Here is an 18,112-nt window from a genome sequence, read left to right as displayed (position 1 = left end):
ATAGCCTCTGTCACCTGCTCCTCTGAACAACTGCACACGTGAAAAGAAGGGGAATTAACAGTCTTAATGAGCACCGGTTTTGATCTCTCTCTGCCACACACATGCACACGCTACACCAGATTCACCTGCACCTTTTCAAATCTTTACCAAGGAGGGCTAGTGGTGGGGAAGTACTGTGGAAAGATTGCTCTCATTATGAAACATACATTCACTTTTTTGAGTGTGAGCACTGGGTTTGACGACCACAGCCATTACATCTGACAGAGTCAGTCTTGCCCCCACATCATATTGGCCTGAACCCTGGTGTTAGTGTGTAGCATCACACTCCATAGCTAAAACCAAAAGTCAGGGCAGCAATACATACAGCAGACATGTACTACATGGCCAAAAGTATGTGGACACACCTTCAAATTAGTGGATTCTGCTATTTCAGCCACACCCGTTACTGACAGGTGTATACAATCGAGCACATAGCCATGCAATCTCCATAGATCAAACATTGGCTGTAGAATGGACCGTACTGAAAAGCTCAGTGACTTTCAACGTGCCACCATCATAGGATGTCACCTCTCCAACAAGTCAGTTCATCAAAGTTCATCCAAAAGCTCAGTTCAAGTCAGTTCATCAAAGTGCTGTTATTGTGAAGTGGAAATGTCTAGGAGCAACAACGGCTCAGGCACGAAGTGGTTGGACACACAAGCTCACACAATGGGACCGCCGAGTGCTGAAGCGCGTTTCGTGCAAAAATCGTCTGTCCTTGGTTGCAACACTCACAACCGAGTTCCAAACTGTCTTTGGAAGCAACATCAGCACAAGAACTGTTCGTCGGGAACTTTATGAAATGGGTTTCATTGGCCGAAACTAAGATCACCATGTGCAATGCCAAGCGTCGGCTGGAGTCGTGTAAAGCTCACCCCCACTGGACAATGGAGCAGTGGAAACGCGTTCTCTGGAGTGGTGAATTATGCTTCACCATCTGGCAGTCTGACAGACCAATCTGGGTTTGACGGATGCCAGGAGAACACTACCTGCCCCAGTGCCAACTGTAACGTTTGGTGGAGGAGGACTAAAGGTCTGGGGCTGTTTTTTATGGTTTGAGCTAAACCCCTTAGTTCCAGTGAAGGGAAATCTTAACGCTACAGCATAATGACATTCTAGACAATTCTGTGCTTCCAACTTTGTGGCAACGGTTTGGGGAAGGCCTTTTCCTGTTTCAGAACGACAATGCCCCTGTGCACAAAGCAAGGTCCATACAGAAATGGTTTGTCGAAATCAGTGTGGAATAACTTGACCGGCCTGCACAGAGCCCTGACCTCAACCCCATCGAACACCTTTGGGATGAATTGGAACGCCGACTGCGAGCCAGGCCTAATCGTCCAACATCAGTGAACAACCTCACTAATGCATTTTGTGGCTGAATGGAAGCAAGTCCCCGCAACAATGTTCCAACATCTAGTGGAAAGCCTTCCCAGAAGAGTGGAGGCCGTTATAGCAGCAAATGGGGGACAAACTCCATATCAATGCCCATGAATTTGGAATGAGAGGTTCAACTAGCAGGTGTCCACATACTTTTGGCCATGTAGTGTACATAGCTAGTGGTTGTCTCTTCCAAAGTTACATTTTCCAACTCTACTATTTGCCCTTAAACAGACAAGAAACACAAAAATAACAGCCCTTTCAAGTTGAGAATACTTTGTTAAGTATTGATCTGGATGCCCTCTTGATAAAACCCACTTTGCTCAGGGGCAGTCAGTGTGTACTGCGGTATAATAATAGTGTACATAACACAGCATCCACATGAATCAAGAACGGTTTCGATTAGTACCACTACTGTCGGACTTGTAAATCTATTTGTGAAGTGTAGTGTAGGTGGCTGTTCTCGTCATCTCGTTTGGTTTCATTTTGTTCTTCTTAACGGTAACTTTCTTGTCGGGGCTGATCTGTAGGAGCTCCTGCGGGAGTGCATGGGAGACCCCGGTGACACAGCATTTAATAAGCGCCGGGCCCACCTCTTCCATTCAGTTGGCCATTGAGAAGCTGGGCTGGGTGCCGGACGCCAGTGGGCGGGGCCCACCGTGTGACGCCAGCTCTCGGTCTTCGTGGTCAGAGCCAAAGCAGCTGTTGGGTCGGCAGAGGCGCTTTGATGAGCTGTTTTGCACCCGACTATTTCGGTTCGCTCTCCCAAAGAGGACCAGGAATAAAAAAAATAAAGCCTCGCAGCGCTATGTGGGCACAGCGCGTTACTTAATAAAACAGGAACAGTTTGAGAGAGGAATGAAGTGGCTTTGAGCTGGGGGGTGGGGGAAGGAGTCAATTGATTCGAAAAAATGCAAGATTACAGCGTGAACTCTGCTTAAGAAACCTACTTGACTGGGAGCTCGGCACCGTAGCCTGGAGCCACACACTTACTCAACACTTTGCCAATGTCTCCGCTGAGAGAAAGAGAGGGAGAGAGAGAGAGAGAGGGGGAAGGGGAGGGAGAGGGAGGAGAGGGACGGAGCAGCAAGAGAAATGAAAAATAGAATGAGAGAATGACAGACCAAAAAATGAGGGCGAAACAGAGAGAGCGATTTAATTTATGTCCTCGCTGCCAACGGAGGAAAGACCAGAGTAGGTTTGCAGGGCTAATTAATTTCTGATGGCCGGGCTTTCATTTGGCTAAAAGGTCACCAAACTTTAAAGGTCATGCACAGTTTCCCACTCTGTGTGTGTGCGTTACTGTTACCAAACCCCTTGAATTACTCTCCAGAATGGATGTGGTGCAACACCTAGCCAAGTAAAGACACTAGTAACATGTCATCTACCACAACTCGACAATAATAACACTGAACGTCTTCAGCAACCTCAAAGTTTTCAGTATGTGTGTGTGGTGTAAAGCCATGAAATGCCTTGTTTCTGAAAGACATTGTATAGGTAGGTATGTGCGAAATCGAATGAATTCAATTCTAGCTACGTCCGCACACGTACACGGATGGAAGCACAAACACGGACATACACAAAGCCATCACCACCTGCACCCTGACATTTTGTCATTCATTTCAGGCCAACACCAGGACAGGACTGACTTAATTTCATTATCCCATGTGAAGCGTTTTTTTGTTTTACCGCTAGCACTTTTTGTTGCTCCATAGCAAATTTCTCCTGACTTTACTTGAAAATGTCAGTCGAAATGCTGTCTGCTTCCCAAATGGCACCCTATTCCCTATGTCAGGGGTTCTCAAACTTTTTGGGGCCGGGGACCCCTTCTGTGATAGAAAATTAAATCAGGGAACCCCTCATAATCAGAACACAACTTGAGTGAAGTCAAGTCTCGGGCCCTGGGAAGGAACATTTTAAAGGCCGCCTCTTCGCATCGGAGAAAAAATGTAGCAGTTTTCAAGCTAATTTCCTGTAATTCTATACATTTTGTTATGAGGCAGAGCGATTTTTTGTTGTTGCAAATTTAAAAATAATGCCCTGCAATTCCACACATTTTCCCATGAGTCTGAGAAAACTTTACAGCAAAGCTTAACAGTTCATTGATGTGTAATAAAAAAATAATAATTTGGGAATGCAATAAGTATTGAGTTGAATATTTTATAATTGGTAGAGTACTGTGAATACCAATATCACTGTGAGCCTCCCAGGCCCATTTAGCCCAGGGTTAAGAACAGACATTATAGATTAATAATATTACATTGTATTTTATTACACACTCTTAACTTATTCCTCGGATCCCTTGGCCAATTTAAAAAAAATCTATTGTTGTTAGTAATATTCATAATAATGTTATTTAATTTTTTTTATTACAGACAGACAGGTTGTGAGGCCGGTTGGACTTACTGCCAAATTTTGTAAAATGACGTTGTAGGCGGCTTAATTATCTGGCAACAGCTCTGGTGGAACATTCCTGTAGTCTGCATGCCAATTGCACGCTCCTTCAAAACTTGAGACATCTGTGGCATTGTGTTGTGTGACAAAACTGCACATTTTAGAGTGAACTTTTATTGTCCCCAGTACAAGGTGCACCTGTGTAACGATCATGCTGTTTAATCAGCTTCTTGATATGCCACACCTGTCAGGTGGATGGATTATCTTGGCAAAGGAGAAATGCTCAATAAACAATGTAAATGTAAACAAATTTGTGCAGAACATTTTAGAGAAATATGCTTTTTGTCCATATGAAACATTTCTGGGATCTTTTACTTCATCTCATGAAACATTAATGTCTATACTGTATTTCTGATGAATTTGATGTTATTTTAATGGACACATTTTTTTTGCTTTTCTTTCAAAAACAAGGACATTTCTAAATGACCCCATATACAGTACCAGTCAAAAGTTTTGGCACACCCACTCATTCAAGGGTTTTCTTTATTTGTACTATTTTCTACATTGTAGAATAATAGTGAAGACATCAAAACTATGAAATAACTCATGGAATAATTTAGTCACCAAAAAAGTGTTTAACAAATCAAAATAGATTTTAGATTCTTCAAAGTAGCCACCCTTTGCCTTGATGACAGCTTTGCACACTCTTGGTATTCTCTCAACCAGCTTCATGAGGAATGCTTTTCCAACAGTCTTGAAGGGTTGAGCACTTGTTGGCTGCTTTTCCTTCACTCTGCGGTCCAGCTCATCCCAAACCATCTCAATTAGGTTCAATTGAGATGTTATGTTACTGGCCTACACACAATACTCCATAAAGTCAAAGTTGAATTTCGTTTTTTGACATTTTTACAAATGAATTACAAATGAGAAGCTGAAATGTCTTGAGTCAATAAGTATTCAAACCCTTGGTTATGGCAAGCCTAAATAAGTTCAGGAAACTGTTCAAGGTAACCAACCGCTCAGGGTTTCACCATGAGGCCAATTGTGATTTTAAAACAGTTACACAGTTTAATGTCTGTGATAGGAGAAAACTGAGGATGGATCAACAACATTGTAGTTACTCCACAATACTAACCTAATTGACAGAGTGAAAAGAAGGAAGCCTGTACAGACTACAAATATTTTAAAAAAATGCACCTTATTTGCAACAAGGCACTAAAGTATTGCTGGAAAAAATTTGGCAAAGTCAGTCACTTTTTGTCCTGAATACAAAGTGTTGTATTGGATTTGCCCCAAACATATTACTCATTCCCACTCTCCATATTTTCAAGCATAGTGGTGGCTGCATCATGTTATGGGCAATGTTCCCTCAAATTCTTTGGGGGCACTGAGCAAATGTTTGGTCTAGTGAGCAGAGACTTGAACTTTGCGAGAATTTTGTGCAAATTTTGTGCAACTCCCAGCGCATTTATAGTGATCACTAAGGTTGTACCCTTACAGTTTTAGACAGTACACAAAAGGCTTGTGTGGCTATTGAGCATAATGTAAGCCTACCAACAAAACCAATGGAGCAAATCCCATAACATTTTCAAATGGAAATAGCTTTTGATTTCTATGATATATCCTCCAGTAGCCTATATGAGGTGTTCAATGCAGGCCTACATTGCATTAAACTTTTAAAAATGTTTTTACATTATGAAGGGCTTGACATTAATTAATGATTTTATACTTGGTCTGTAACACCATGGGCCAAATACGTGAGTGTAAATTGCATTTATTGTGTTGTATGATGCAAGAAACCACTTTACAAAATAAAATGTATTATTATTACCATACAGAGAATTAGACAATGTAGGCTACCCCTCTGCCTACTGGCTTAATTGCATATTCAAGACTGTCTCAAAATACACATAAGCTTTATACCTGACTGGTTTTTCAAAGACTACTTGAAATGTAGCCTACACATTTTGTGCTCTTGTAGGAAGCAGTAACTGCCCATTGCTGTACTATACTTATCTATAACTGGGCTAATAACTCGCTAACTAGCAAAGAATATCAACAAATGTGCACCCGCACGGCTCTGAACAGATCTAAAAAGCGTGTTCACTCGCGGGTGATTTTGTATTTATTTTATTAAACCTTAATTTAATTAGGCAAGTCAGTTAAGAACAAATTCTTATTTACAATGACGGCCTACCAGAAGGAAAAAGGCCTCCTGCAGGGACGGGGGTTGGGATTAAAAATAAATAATACAGTAGGACAACACACACATCACAACAAGACAGACAACACAACACTACATAAAGAGTGACATAAGACAACACAGCATTGCAGCACAACATGGTAGCATGGTGTTTTCCTAGAGGAAAACCTGGTTCAGTTTGCTTTCCACCAGACACTGCAAGATGAATTCACCTTTCAGCAGGACAATAACCTAAAACACAAGGCCACATTTACACTGGAGTTGCTTACCAAGAAGACAGTGAATGTTCCTGAGTGGCCGAGTTATAGTTTAGACTTAAATCTGCTTGAAAATATAAGGCAAGTCCTGAAAATGGTTGTCCAGCAAGTATCAACAACCAATTTGACAGGGCTTGAAGAATTTTGAAAACAACAATGGGCAAATGTTGCACAATCCAGGTGTGGAAAGCTCTTAGAGATTTACCTGGAAAGACTCACAGCTGTAATTGCTGCCAAAGGTGATTGTAACGTACTGGGGTTGAATACTTTCCTAATCAAGATATATTAGTGTAAAACTGTTCATTAATTTTTTTACAAACGTTAGAATTTTTCTTCCACTTCGACAGACTATTTTGTGTAGCTCGTTGACAAAAAAATGACAATGAAATCCATTTTAGTCCCACTGTGTAACAACAACATGTGGAAAAAGTCAATGGGTGGGAATACTTTCTGAAGGCACTGTAAGTGAAGACTGAAGAAGTTGGCCAATTGCTCACTGGTCAGCCTGTCTGTCTTTCTGCCTGTACGCCAGCACGTCTATCTGCTTGCCCATCTGCCTGCCCACCCGTCTGTCACCACCACTCAGCTACACAAACCCAGTATGTATTGATGTTACACAGAGCATTATGGACATTGTTCCCTCTAAACTGCGCGCATGCGCAGGCGGTGCCACGCAGTTCCCCAGGGACTGCCCCGCAGAGCGCAGAAGAAATATCAGCCCACGGAGAGAAGCACTAGATTGAACTTCAACTTTCTCCCAGTTAGTTAACACTATCAATGTTTCCCTTTACTGTGGCAATAGTGATTAAAATCAACGCAATATTATCCACTTTCAAAGCAACATACCGAAGCAAAACAAACTATGCAAGAGATTTTGTTGTAGACAGAACGCATCGGAGTAGGATTCTATTGCGCAGAGCTCAGCCCAACTCTACACAGACATGTGCAGCATAACCAATTAGAGATGCAGTAGGCCTGTATGCAAATAGACCATTGTCATATATGGATCTGTGCCATTTACTTTGAACTGGACTACGTTTACAGCTGTGGTCGGGAGTAGATGCCTTGTTTTGAGATCAAAGCGAGAGCTGCATGTAGCCACGTGTGCACATTACGTTCATATCCTTTGCTAGTTAGTGAGTTATTAGCCCAGTTATAGATCATTTGTAGTCAGCAATAGGGGAGTGATTGCTTCCTACAAGAGCACAAAATGTGTACATTTCTAGACATCTTTGAAAAGCAAGTCAGGTTTTTTTTTTGTCTTAAAGGGGCAGTGTTGTATTTTGAAACAGGCTTAAATTAGCTAAGTAGCCAATAGGCAGAGGGTAGCATAATTTGTCTGATTCTCTGTAATAATGGTATGGGAATAATAATGCATTTTATTTTGTAAAGTGGTTTCTTGCATCAACCACAACATTTTCAGTCACCTCCTTGTCTGAAGGACAAGTGTATAAACAGGTTAGTGTCAAGCCCTGTAAGTTTAAAAAAACTTCTTTTTTTTAAGTCTCATGAAATGTAGGCCTATATTAAACGCCACACATTGGCTGCTACTGTAGGCTAAATGGTAGAACTGCTATTTCCATGTTAAAAATCTAAGGGATGCATTTTCTCCATTGTTTTTATTATGGTAGGCCACTCTGGTAGGCCTATATTATGATCAAATAGCCACAATAACCTACTTGGCCACTGTTAAAACTGTGACTTACTGTGGGTACAGGGTCAATGCATCAGAAGACCTGAAATTTGCTCAGTGCCCAATTTTTTTTTAGGGAACATTGATTATGTGTACTGTAATACATAATGCTACACAGTCCACCTATAGTACCACCTCCACTACTAAACTGATGACATTGACCAGGCTCACCTTCCAACTTCATCTTCTTGGCCTCCTCGTCCTTCCTCTCCTTGGCTTTCAGCACCTCATCGGTTTTGGCTGGAAAGGAGAGAAACCCTCATGAGCAGAGCAAATAGCACATTTCTATATCTCTTGTAGCAACAACATAACCAGCACACGTCGCTGAGCAGTGTATTTGTATCAAGTGTTGTAGGTGTGTTTCCTCTGTTGTCCCCTAACCCGATAAACCCCTTAACACGATAATCTCTCTCACGTTTAATATAGAGACCTAGCTAGCTTAGTCTTATGTTGAATAACCCACCTAACTCTTTAGGTTTAATATCTCACTCTTGAATTTAATAACTGAACTCGGGCCTTAGATTTAATTGCTTATCGTTCCTCTTAAACCTATTAACCTATCTCCCTGATCTGGTTTCTTATGGTCTCAGGGGCCACCCAGGCTCTGCTTTTGGCCTGCGCATTATCCCAATGAATTGTTCTCTCGGAGCAGTAATAGGAAATCAGCTCAGAAAAAGTGACTGGCCATAGAGTAAGAGATAAATCAGATCTGGGGGGGCCTCTTGGTTTGCTAGTTTATTGAATCTAAATTGCAGCCCCCTCGCCCCTCCGGCCCCCTTGTGTGGCGCCCCATGCACATCATCCATCTTGTAGGCTGATAATGGAGCCGGCCCAATTCCACCTGATGTTTGCATTATTACATTTTAGCACGCTAACGAGCTGCGGCTAATCCAGCCAGAGAAGAGGAGGAGGACGGGATTGGATGCAGCATGCGGGGCCTGCATGACATTTTTCTGTATTATTCTCTCTCTTGCTCTCTCGGTCTCTCCGTTCCTCGATGATGATTTGAATGAAACATAGACCCGGCGTCGCTACATAGCTCTGTAGGCCCCGGGGCACCCGGAGCTGCAATTACACATATAATCACAATTGGATTTCAACAGAGCCCGCAATTCTCATCCCCTCATCTCTTCTCCTCGGCACTTCCAGACAGAAAGAAGTGTAAATGAAGTGAAAGACTTCTGCCACCCCCAACACTTTGTTTTATTATGACCTAATTTAATCAAAGTCCCCATCACAGAATTGTCAGGAAGGCAACGATGAACTGGAGTCCCTAATAGACGAAGAGATATACCTCCAATAATGTTCTATATACGCTGACAGATATTCCCCATAATCTATTTATATTGCGTATATCCGGCCGTGTGTATGCTGTTGTTTATGAGTGTACATTACCAGTGTGTTGGCTATATAACAGTGGCGTGGTAAGCTTGTATTAAGGTTGTACTAATGTTTTTCCAGTAGCTCTCCTTATTGATGTAATTAAATAGGATCTGGCTCCGTTGTGAGGTCCGACTTTCATTGTTTGTGGGGGCAGGATCCCCTGGAGGCAGAGCGGAGATGAGAGATTGATAAACAGTTTGATTTTGTGCTATCGCCCCGAGCAGTATACTGGAGAGACGGAGGAAGAGAGAGAGAAGAGAGGAAGGGAGGGCGAGAAACAGAAACAGGGAGAAAGTGTGCAAAACAGAAGGATAAGAGAACCAAGTAAAGGGCTGGAGGGGGGAAACAGAAACAGAAAATAAATGACAAATCACTCTTTACTGTCTCACTTCTTTCAGTCTTTTTTCCCCTCTCTTATCTGTCTCACTCAGTGGCTAGATGTGATGGAAGGGAGGTGGTAACTTGGCGGGATTAGGGAAGTTAGAAGCCATTTGGAGCTAAGTCATTGTGCTAAAGAGGCAGAACGTCAGTCACATCAGACTGGCTGTTGAGTTAAGCAGCCGTGGCACTAGTGTGACAGCCGTTTTGTCTACGGCAATTACTAAACAAAGACGGCTGCCGAGGGGTCACAGGGAAAGGGTACAACTTATGCCCTGCATCTGTGTGTGTAAACACACTAACACGCGAGCGCGAACACAAACACACCCCTAGATCATCCATATGCAGTCACACAAAGACCTGTTCGCTCTACTTCCACATACTGTATGCACTCACAAACAAACACGGTACACCCACATTCATTTCCTATTAGTTCTCGAGTACAGTGTTCTCCTCTCCCCTTCTCCTCTCTGTTTTGGAAAAGTTTAAACTCATTAAGTGTAATGTTATTGCAGACTCAATTTTACACCGCTCACTCATCAACTAGTAAGATAGCAATAAAGTCCAATGGCCCCTCGGAGACGTTAATGCTTTGAAATAAATGATATACTGCAACAGAAACGTAATTAATTTACAGGCCGTATTGATAGCCCTGCCATTCTCGGCACTATCTTTTTTAATCTCTGCTAACATCTTCATTATTGGGGGAAATCGCCTGAGTGAAGGAACCGAGTCATCGCTGATGAATTGCCTGAGAGAGATGTGGCAGCCCACTCAAATGTTGTGTCTCGGCGCATCAATTTCTCTTAAGCATTTCATTATGGCCAACAATAAACAGCGTTGGCTACGACATGTTTTTAACGGTGTAGTAAGTAGAGGAAGTGGATTCTAGGTAAATGAGAGGGGGATTCAAATCAGTCTGTTCTTATTCTGGTTTATGCGAGGAAGACACTTACCTTGAATACCTTCAAACACCTGTGTTATTTGACATGGGCAAAAATAGAAAGGCACAATGTGTGTAATAGAGAAGGATGTTTGTGTACGCATGTATTAGAGAGAGACACACAGGAAAATACGTTTTGTGTATGTGTGTGTGAGGTTGGAGGTTACCGTTATTAAGACTAAATGAGACGGTTACTCACTATGGACACTGGGTTAACAAACCTCCAGACGAGCTTCAACGCCACACAACACTCCTTCCGTGGCCTCCAACTGCTTTTAAATACAAGTAAAACTAAGTGCATGCTCTTCAACCGAATGGTGCCCGCACCTGCCCGCCCATCCAGCATCACTACTCTGGACGGTTCTGACTTAGAATATGTGGACAACTACAAATACCTAGGTGTCTGGTTAGACTGTAAACTCTCCTTCCAGACTCACATTAAGCATCTCCAAACCAAAATTAAATCTAGAATCGGCTTCCTATTTCGCAACAAAGCCTCCTTCACTCATGCTGCCAAACATACCCTCGTAAAACTGACCATCCTACCAATCCTCGACTTCGGCGATGTCATTTATAAAATAGCCTCCAACACTCTACTCAACAAATTGGATGTAGTCTATCACAGTGCCATCCGTTTTGTCACCAAAGCCCCATATACTACCCATCACTGTGACCTGCATGCTCTTGTTGGCTGGCCATCGCTACATATTCGTCGCCAAACCCACTGGCTCCAGGTCATCTATAAGTCTTTGCTAGGTAAAACCCGCCTTATCTCCGCTCACTGGTCACCATAGCAACACCCACCCATAGCATGCGCTCCAGCAGGTCTATTTCACTGGTCATCCCCAAAGCCAACACCTACTTTGGCCACCTTTCCTTCCAGTTCTCTGCTGCCAATGTCTGGAACGAATAGCAAAAATCACTGAAGCTAGAGTCTTATATCTCCCTCACTAACTTTAAGCATCAGCTGTCAGAGCAGCTTACCGATCACTGTACCTGTACACAGCCCATCTGTAAATAGCACACCCAACTACCTCATCCCCATATTTTTATATATATTTTTTGCTCTTTTGCACGCCAGAATCTCTACTTGCACATCATCCTCTGCACATCTATCACTCCAGTGTTAATGCTAAATTGTAATTATTTCGCCTCCATGGCCTATTTATTGCCTTACCTCCCTAATCCTACTACATTTGCACACACTGTACATAGATTTTTCTATTGTGTTATTGACTGTACATTTGTTTACCCCATGTTTATCTGTGTTGTTGTTTTTGTCTCACTGCTTTGCTTTATCTTGGCCAGGTCGCAGTTGTAAATGAGAACTTGTGGCCTACCTGGTTAAATAAAGGTGAAAATAAATAAATAAAACTGGCAGAGAAAATCTTCCTTAGAGCATGACTGAGGCATAGCCACCCCACACACACACACACACACACACACACACACACACACACACACACACACACACACTCCTACTCCAAAAACACCCAACTCTACCTATTCTCCTCCATCACATCCATCCATCCCTGAGCACCAGCGCTCTCTCTTTCTTTCTCTCTCCCCTTCAGCCTCAGGCCTCTCAATCAAACCAAACAACACTCATCCTGCTCCTCTGTGATTAATTACTCAGGCCAGAAAATCAAAATCAAACACCCCCGTGTGAGGAAAAGGGGTTCTGCTTTGGAGCAGTGCGCCCACCGAGGGCAGACAGACAGGGGGACGGGAGGCTACGCTTCCCTGCCTGCCTGTGTGCCTCACACACACCTCTACCCCCTTAGAGAAGTCCAGTCCATGGGGGAACAACCCTTGCCCCCCTCACACCCCGCTAGTCTCCTCTGCATGTCCCTCTTGTTCCTAAGTTCACTGGTCCATCAGGCGCTCGCTGCCCTTTCAACCCAGAAGCAGGGGTTTTACTACTACTAACTCTGTATCTTAATGGCACCTTAATCCCTTCGTAGTACACTCATTTTGATCAGGGCCTCAAAGTAGTGCACTAAATAGGGACTAGGGTGCCTTTTAGGATGCATCATACTACTACTGCTGGTAGTGATGGCGGTGGTGGTGTACGGAGGGGGAGAGGGAAGGGTTTTTTAGACTGATCTACACTGACTAACTAATCAGATGGGAACACCATCCATCACTTTCCCTCAACAGGGCTCTCTATAACCCCCTCTAACATCCCATTCACATCACCCAAGCACCTACATCTAGGCCACATGTCGAGACATGATCTGGGTCCCAAATGGCACCCTATTCACAATGTAGTGCACTACTTTTGACCAAAGCCCCGTGGGATCTCCTGGCCCTGGTCAAAAGTAGCGCACTACATAGGGAATAAGGTGCCATTTGGGATGCAGCCCGAGACGTTAACGAGAGAAGGGACTGGAGGAAATCAACGCAAACAATGGAGTGGACGGAGGGGAATAGATAGAGTGGATTGTGCGAGGGAGTAGCCTGGAGGAAGAGCTCATTTACACACTACAGTCTCCACTCGAAGAACCCCCAGGAAATGCAAACAGAACCTCTGGTCTACTGACACAGCTCAATAAGTTTTGCGGAACAACAAAGACTAACAGTAAGCAAATAGTATCAAACCAAAATGGAAAACAGTGGGATAGAAAAGGATAGAAAAACGTAGAGAAGCACTGATCAGACTGAAATAGAGATGCTAAAAAAGTCAGCTTCTGAGTATTACCCAGTCCTCAACATGTTATGGATGTGTGGGTAGGGGTGTGTGTGTGTTAGTGATGCGTGGGCCAGCTGTTTGTTCACCCACAATTGCTAATAACCCATCTGCAACCACCCTACTATATGTGATAAAGGGGAAATCTGAGGCCCACACCCGACCCTAACCCGCAAATATAGAAAATGCACTGTAGAGAGACACCGGAACAATATTTTATGTAAGCCTTATTTAGATAGGCCTATGTTTCTGATTATAATTTCCAACATTTTAGTCGGCTATTTGTTAGTCAACTTGTCTATAATTAGATAAATGTAGCTTCTCTTCTGTCGTTACTTGTTGCCCTAGAACACATGGCAAACTCATTCCACGGAGGGCGGAGTGTCTGCGGGTTTTCGCTCATCCCTTGTACTTGATTGATTTAATTAAGGTCACTAATTAGTAAGGAACTCACCTCACCCGGATGTCTAGGTCTTAATTGAAAGAAAAAAACAAAAACCAGCCGACATCAAGCCCTCCATGGAATGAGTGACACACGCCTGCCATAGAAGACTAAATAAACCCTTGCTCACCTGAAAATATGTCATACAGCGATAGAATAAAAGCTTTAATCTAGTTGACATCTGTAAAGTTTTTTGCTTTCATCTCGGCTTCTCCCTCGCAGCAAAGACGTTTAGGGACAGTTCCCTTGACGTGCCATATATGAAGTCCCCGTCTTGTGACTGTCGAATTTATATAGCACCTCACAATCATCACACATAACATCTTTCCCAAGCATTAAGCTACTGGTCAGCACCTTCCTTCTCTTTATTTACAACTCTCCATTTCACAGCTTTTCTCTTATTGAATTAAACTCAAACATTGTCCTTTTTCCCTCAGTGGATCGAAGTTAACTTTTTCTGCTCAAAAGCATTTGGCAATTGGCGTGTATTTGGCGTGCGTACAGTTGGCCCTAAAGTTTAGGCACTAACACTAGATAAACAATTGATGAAAGAAAAACCGCAACATAGCATATAGATATGAATTGCGCAAGAATTATACATGTATCGATTTTTAATGCCTTGTTTTTGCTTAATTCAACCCGCCAGCCACCTACCCGCCCTTCATCAACACAATATTTCATGACCCTAAACCCACCCGCCCCACAGATATAACTGCGAGAACTGCGGGTTATAAGTCAACCTGAGCATCACTAGTATGTGTGTGTGTGTGTGTGTGTGTGTGTGTGTGTGTGTGTGTGTGTGTGTGTGTGCTGGATGTGGGTGAGTGTGTTTGTACTGTATGTGAATTTGTGTATGTGCGTTTACAGAATGTGTGTTTGTGTTCGTGGGTGCGTATGTGTATGGAGAGTAGAAGGGGGGGTTCCTGTTATCCACCCGCCAATCAAAGTGAATCTGAATGTCAGGAGGAGAGGAAGCATGATAAATCAACCTTACGCCCAACGACAAACATAATATTAGCAGCAGCACCGCGCGATTGGAGAAATGTCCCATTGAATCAGGAATGCACTTTACAGTGAGCCACAGCCAGGCAACCTGCACAGTGCAGACACACATACGTACACACACACGCACACTTCCATCCATCCATCCGTCCACAGGCCAGGAGACGAGAGGAGAGACGGATTTAAGTGAATAGGATGAAAGGATAAAATTATCAGCCATTAAATGAAATTGAACCCTTGTGGCCTCTCTAGGCTTCCTTTAGCACTAGAATGCATATGGCGTCACAGTTAGGAATAATGAGGGCAAGAGGTGAAGTGTTTCTCACCAGGGCACTGCCACTATCTGCCACTAGGTGGCACAGGATACTGTGTGCCATAGTAACAGACGAGAATACCAGAGGCCTGTGTGTGGGTGTGTACGTGCAGATGGGCTTAAGTGCATGTAGTCCTATTAAAACCAGTCCATGTACACCTTGTAAGGCATAATTTTGAACAGGGGAATCAGGCCGGTGCTTTAATTTAATTGAACAGTTGAACAATAGGTGGGTGGAAAAGCCTTCAGAGAAGCATGATAAAAACGTATGGACAATAATACACAGACAATTATGGACAAAAATACACAAACAGTGACTTCATGTTTTCTATAGTAAATAGAAAGTATGAACAAAAGCCTGGGATGTATTCATTAGTGCACACTGTAGCAACATTTTTCACAACAGCAAATGTTTTGCACTAAAAACATGACTTTTAATTGGACAAATTCAGGGAGGTCACTCCCTGTTTCGTCCCATTTGATTTTGTTCAGTTCCAAGTGAATGCACCCCTGAAAAAGGAGGGCAGAGACACCAAACCAACTACACGGCCTGCCATCCACCCGTGGCCTCTGATCTACTATCAAGAGAACGTAATGACGGCCCATAAAATATTAACAAACAAAACAATTAGAACGAGATATCTTACCAATTCAATCAATTATTCATTGACAATCGTCTCAGAGGCTGCTTTATTCCCTGTGTTTCCTGCTATATTCTTAGAAAAGGCTTCAATTACGAGGCTACACACTGGTTCTATCCCATCCTGATGATGGATCACCCTAGTGCACAACAGTTTATTTTATTTCTTTTTATTTCACACATTTCCAAATGAGAAAAGAAAAGAAAACTTTTTACGCATTTCCGTCAGAGAGAGAGGAAACAAATTGTGTCTATGTGAGACCACAGATGATTTTCTACTTAATAATCAGAATGAATCATGGTAAAGGCTAGTTTTCATTTTCCACATGAGACATCTTAGGCTCTGCCTGCTTTTATTCAGGATCAGTTAAGAGTTCCAGTGGACTATGCTGCTGTTTGTTTATGGGCTGTTGGAGTTGCTCTCTGTGCCCAGAGAAGAAGTGAGGATCCTGGGGTGGTGGAGGCCCCGTCCTGGGCCACAGCAGGCCTTCACCCACCCAGCTACTCCATGGACCTCCCAGGTCCCTGAGCACCCAGTTGCCTAGGCACACGTGGCCCCCCCATGCATGGGTTACAGAGGTGAGGGCCCTAGTCTCCTATCCTGGGGCCAGAACCTTCCACAGCAGGGCTAGGGGGCTCACTTCATGTGGGCGCAGGAGCGCACAAAGTGTGTGAGTGAACGTGCATGTGTGGTTCAGGTCAGAGAAGCACAGCAGGCCCACAACCTTCCTCTCCCAAACCAAAGAGCGAAGCTTTCCCATAATTCCACAGTTTCACCGCTGCCCTTTAGGGTACGGGGGCCAACACCTTCAGTCAGAAAAAGGGCTTCTGGGAAAGGCATGGAGGATCACAGGCCTCTCGCGGTCAGGTTGGGGTCAGGGTGAGATGACCTTGTGGACGGCACACAGCCCTGAGGTTGAAAACATAAACACGTACTATTGTACAGCCAACCAGAGTTCACTACCACTATGCCAAACAGAGTACATAGAAGTTCCTTGATAAACACTCAAAAATATAGACAAGGTCCTGAAAGGGCTTTATGAAGAAAATACATAATGCAGATATCACAGAGTGAAATATTGACGAGGGCTGGGACACTGGATGACACCCCTCCCCCTCCATCCCTCTACCCTCACCCTGACCAGGTCTCGTCATCACTCTCCTCTGCCCTTTTCTTGCTCCCTTGGTGTATCTCTCTCTCCCTCTCCTATCTCTACCCCCATGCTGCTCTCCCTCTCGCCTCTCCTTCCACCACGCCGCTCTCTCTCCTCCTGCTGTGGCAGGAGTCTGCCTCTTTGAACTGGTCCACTGCTGGGATTTAGGAGGGATGGGGGGGGGCACACAATGCATGTCTAACATGCTGTGTTTATTTATAAGTATGGGGTGTTTTTAAGTGTGCTCGTGTATTTCCGCTAAGAATATGTGTCTGTGAGTATGTGTGTGTGTCTGTGGTAGAGTATCAGCGTGTGTGTATGTATATTGTCATTGTGCACATGGATGGGGAAGGGTGTGTGTGCATGGTGTGTGGGTGTAGTGGGGAGTATACGAGTGTGTAGTAGGATGTGTGTTCCTGAGTCGGTGTGTGGTGAGAGTGTTGATGTGATGAATGGAGAATAATAGGCTGGGTTTCCGCGCTGAAAGACAACGCAGGATCTCATTGTGACTGAGTGGGCGAGAAGACGGAGGCTTGCAGCTTGAGCCGGACCCCCGCACATGAAACGCAAACTCTGGGCGCTAATCGGCCGGCCGACACAAGGCGAATCAGGAGGGCGGCCACTTAGAAAGAGAAAAGAGGGAGACCCGGTCCCTGTGCAGTCTCAATAGGGCTCAGCAAGACTGTTGATATCAGATAACAAACATGGAGGACAAAGGAGGTGGAGACTTGGTGGTCCTCTGGTCCTCTGGTCCTCTGTCTGTCTGTCTGTCTGTCTGTCTGTCTGTCTGTCTGTCTGTCTGTCTGTCTGTCTGTCTGTCTGTCTGTCTGTCTGTCTGTCTGTCTGTCTGTCTGTCTGTCTGTCTGTCTGTCTTGTCTGTCTGTCTGTCTGTCTGTCTGTCTGTCTGTCTGTCTTCTGTCTGTCTGTCTGTCTGTCTGTCTGTCTGTCTGTGTGTCTGTGTGTGTTGTGTGTGTGTGTGTGTGTGTGTGTGTGTGTGTGTGTGTGTGTGTGTGTGTGTGTGTGTGTGTGTGTGTGTGTGTGTGTGTGTGTGTGTGTGTGTGTGTGTGTGTGTGTGTGGTGTGTGTGTGTGTGTGTGTGTGTGTGTGTGTGTGTGTGTGTGTGGTGTGTGTGTGTGTGTGTGTGTGTGGTGTGTGTGTGTGTGTGTGTGTTGTGTGTGTGTGTGTGTGTGTGTGTGTGTGTGTGTG

General features: G+C 44.0%; 1 protein-coding gene across 1 annotated transcript in view; it reads right to left on the bottom strand.

The window, feature by feature from the left end:
- rsrc1 (arginine/serine-rich coiled-coil 1) overlaps positions 1-18,112 on the bottom strand; it is a 185,393-nt gene that overhangs the window by 22,574 nt on the left and 144,707 nt on the right. Inside the window, exon 7 of the mRNA XM_029772271.1 lies at positions 8,135-8,203. Within this exon, the coding sequence (XP_029628131.1) occupies positions 8,135-8,203 (69 nt within the window). The remainder of the gene's footprint in view (positions 1-8,134; positions 8,204-18,112) is intronic.

This window comes from Salmo trutta, chromosome 13 (genome assembly GCF_901001165.1).
Source record: "Salmo trutta chromosome 13, fSalTru1.1, whole genome shotgun sequence".
Lineage (NCBI taxonomy): Eukaryota > Metazoa > Chordata > Actinopteri > Salmoniformes > Salmonidae > Salmo > Salmo trutta.
Note: the sequence above shows the minus strand (reverse complement) of the source record. Positions and strands in the feature narration are given on the sequence as shown.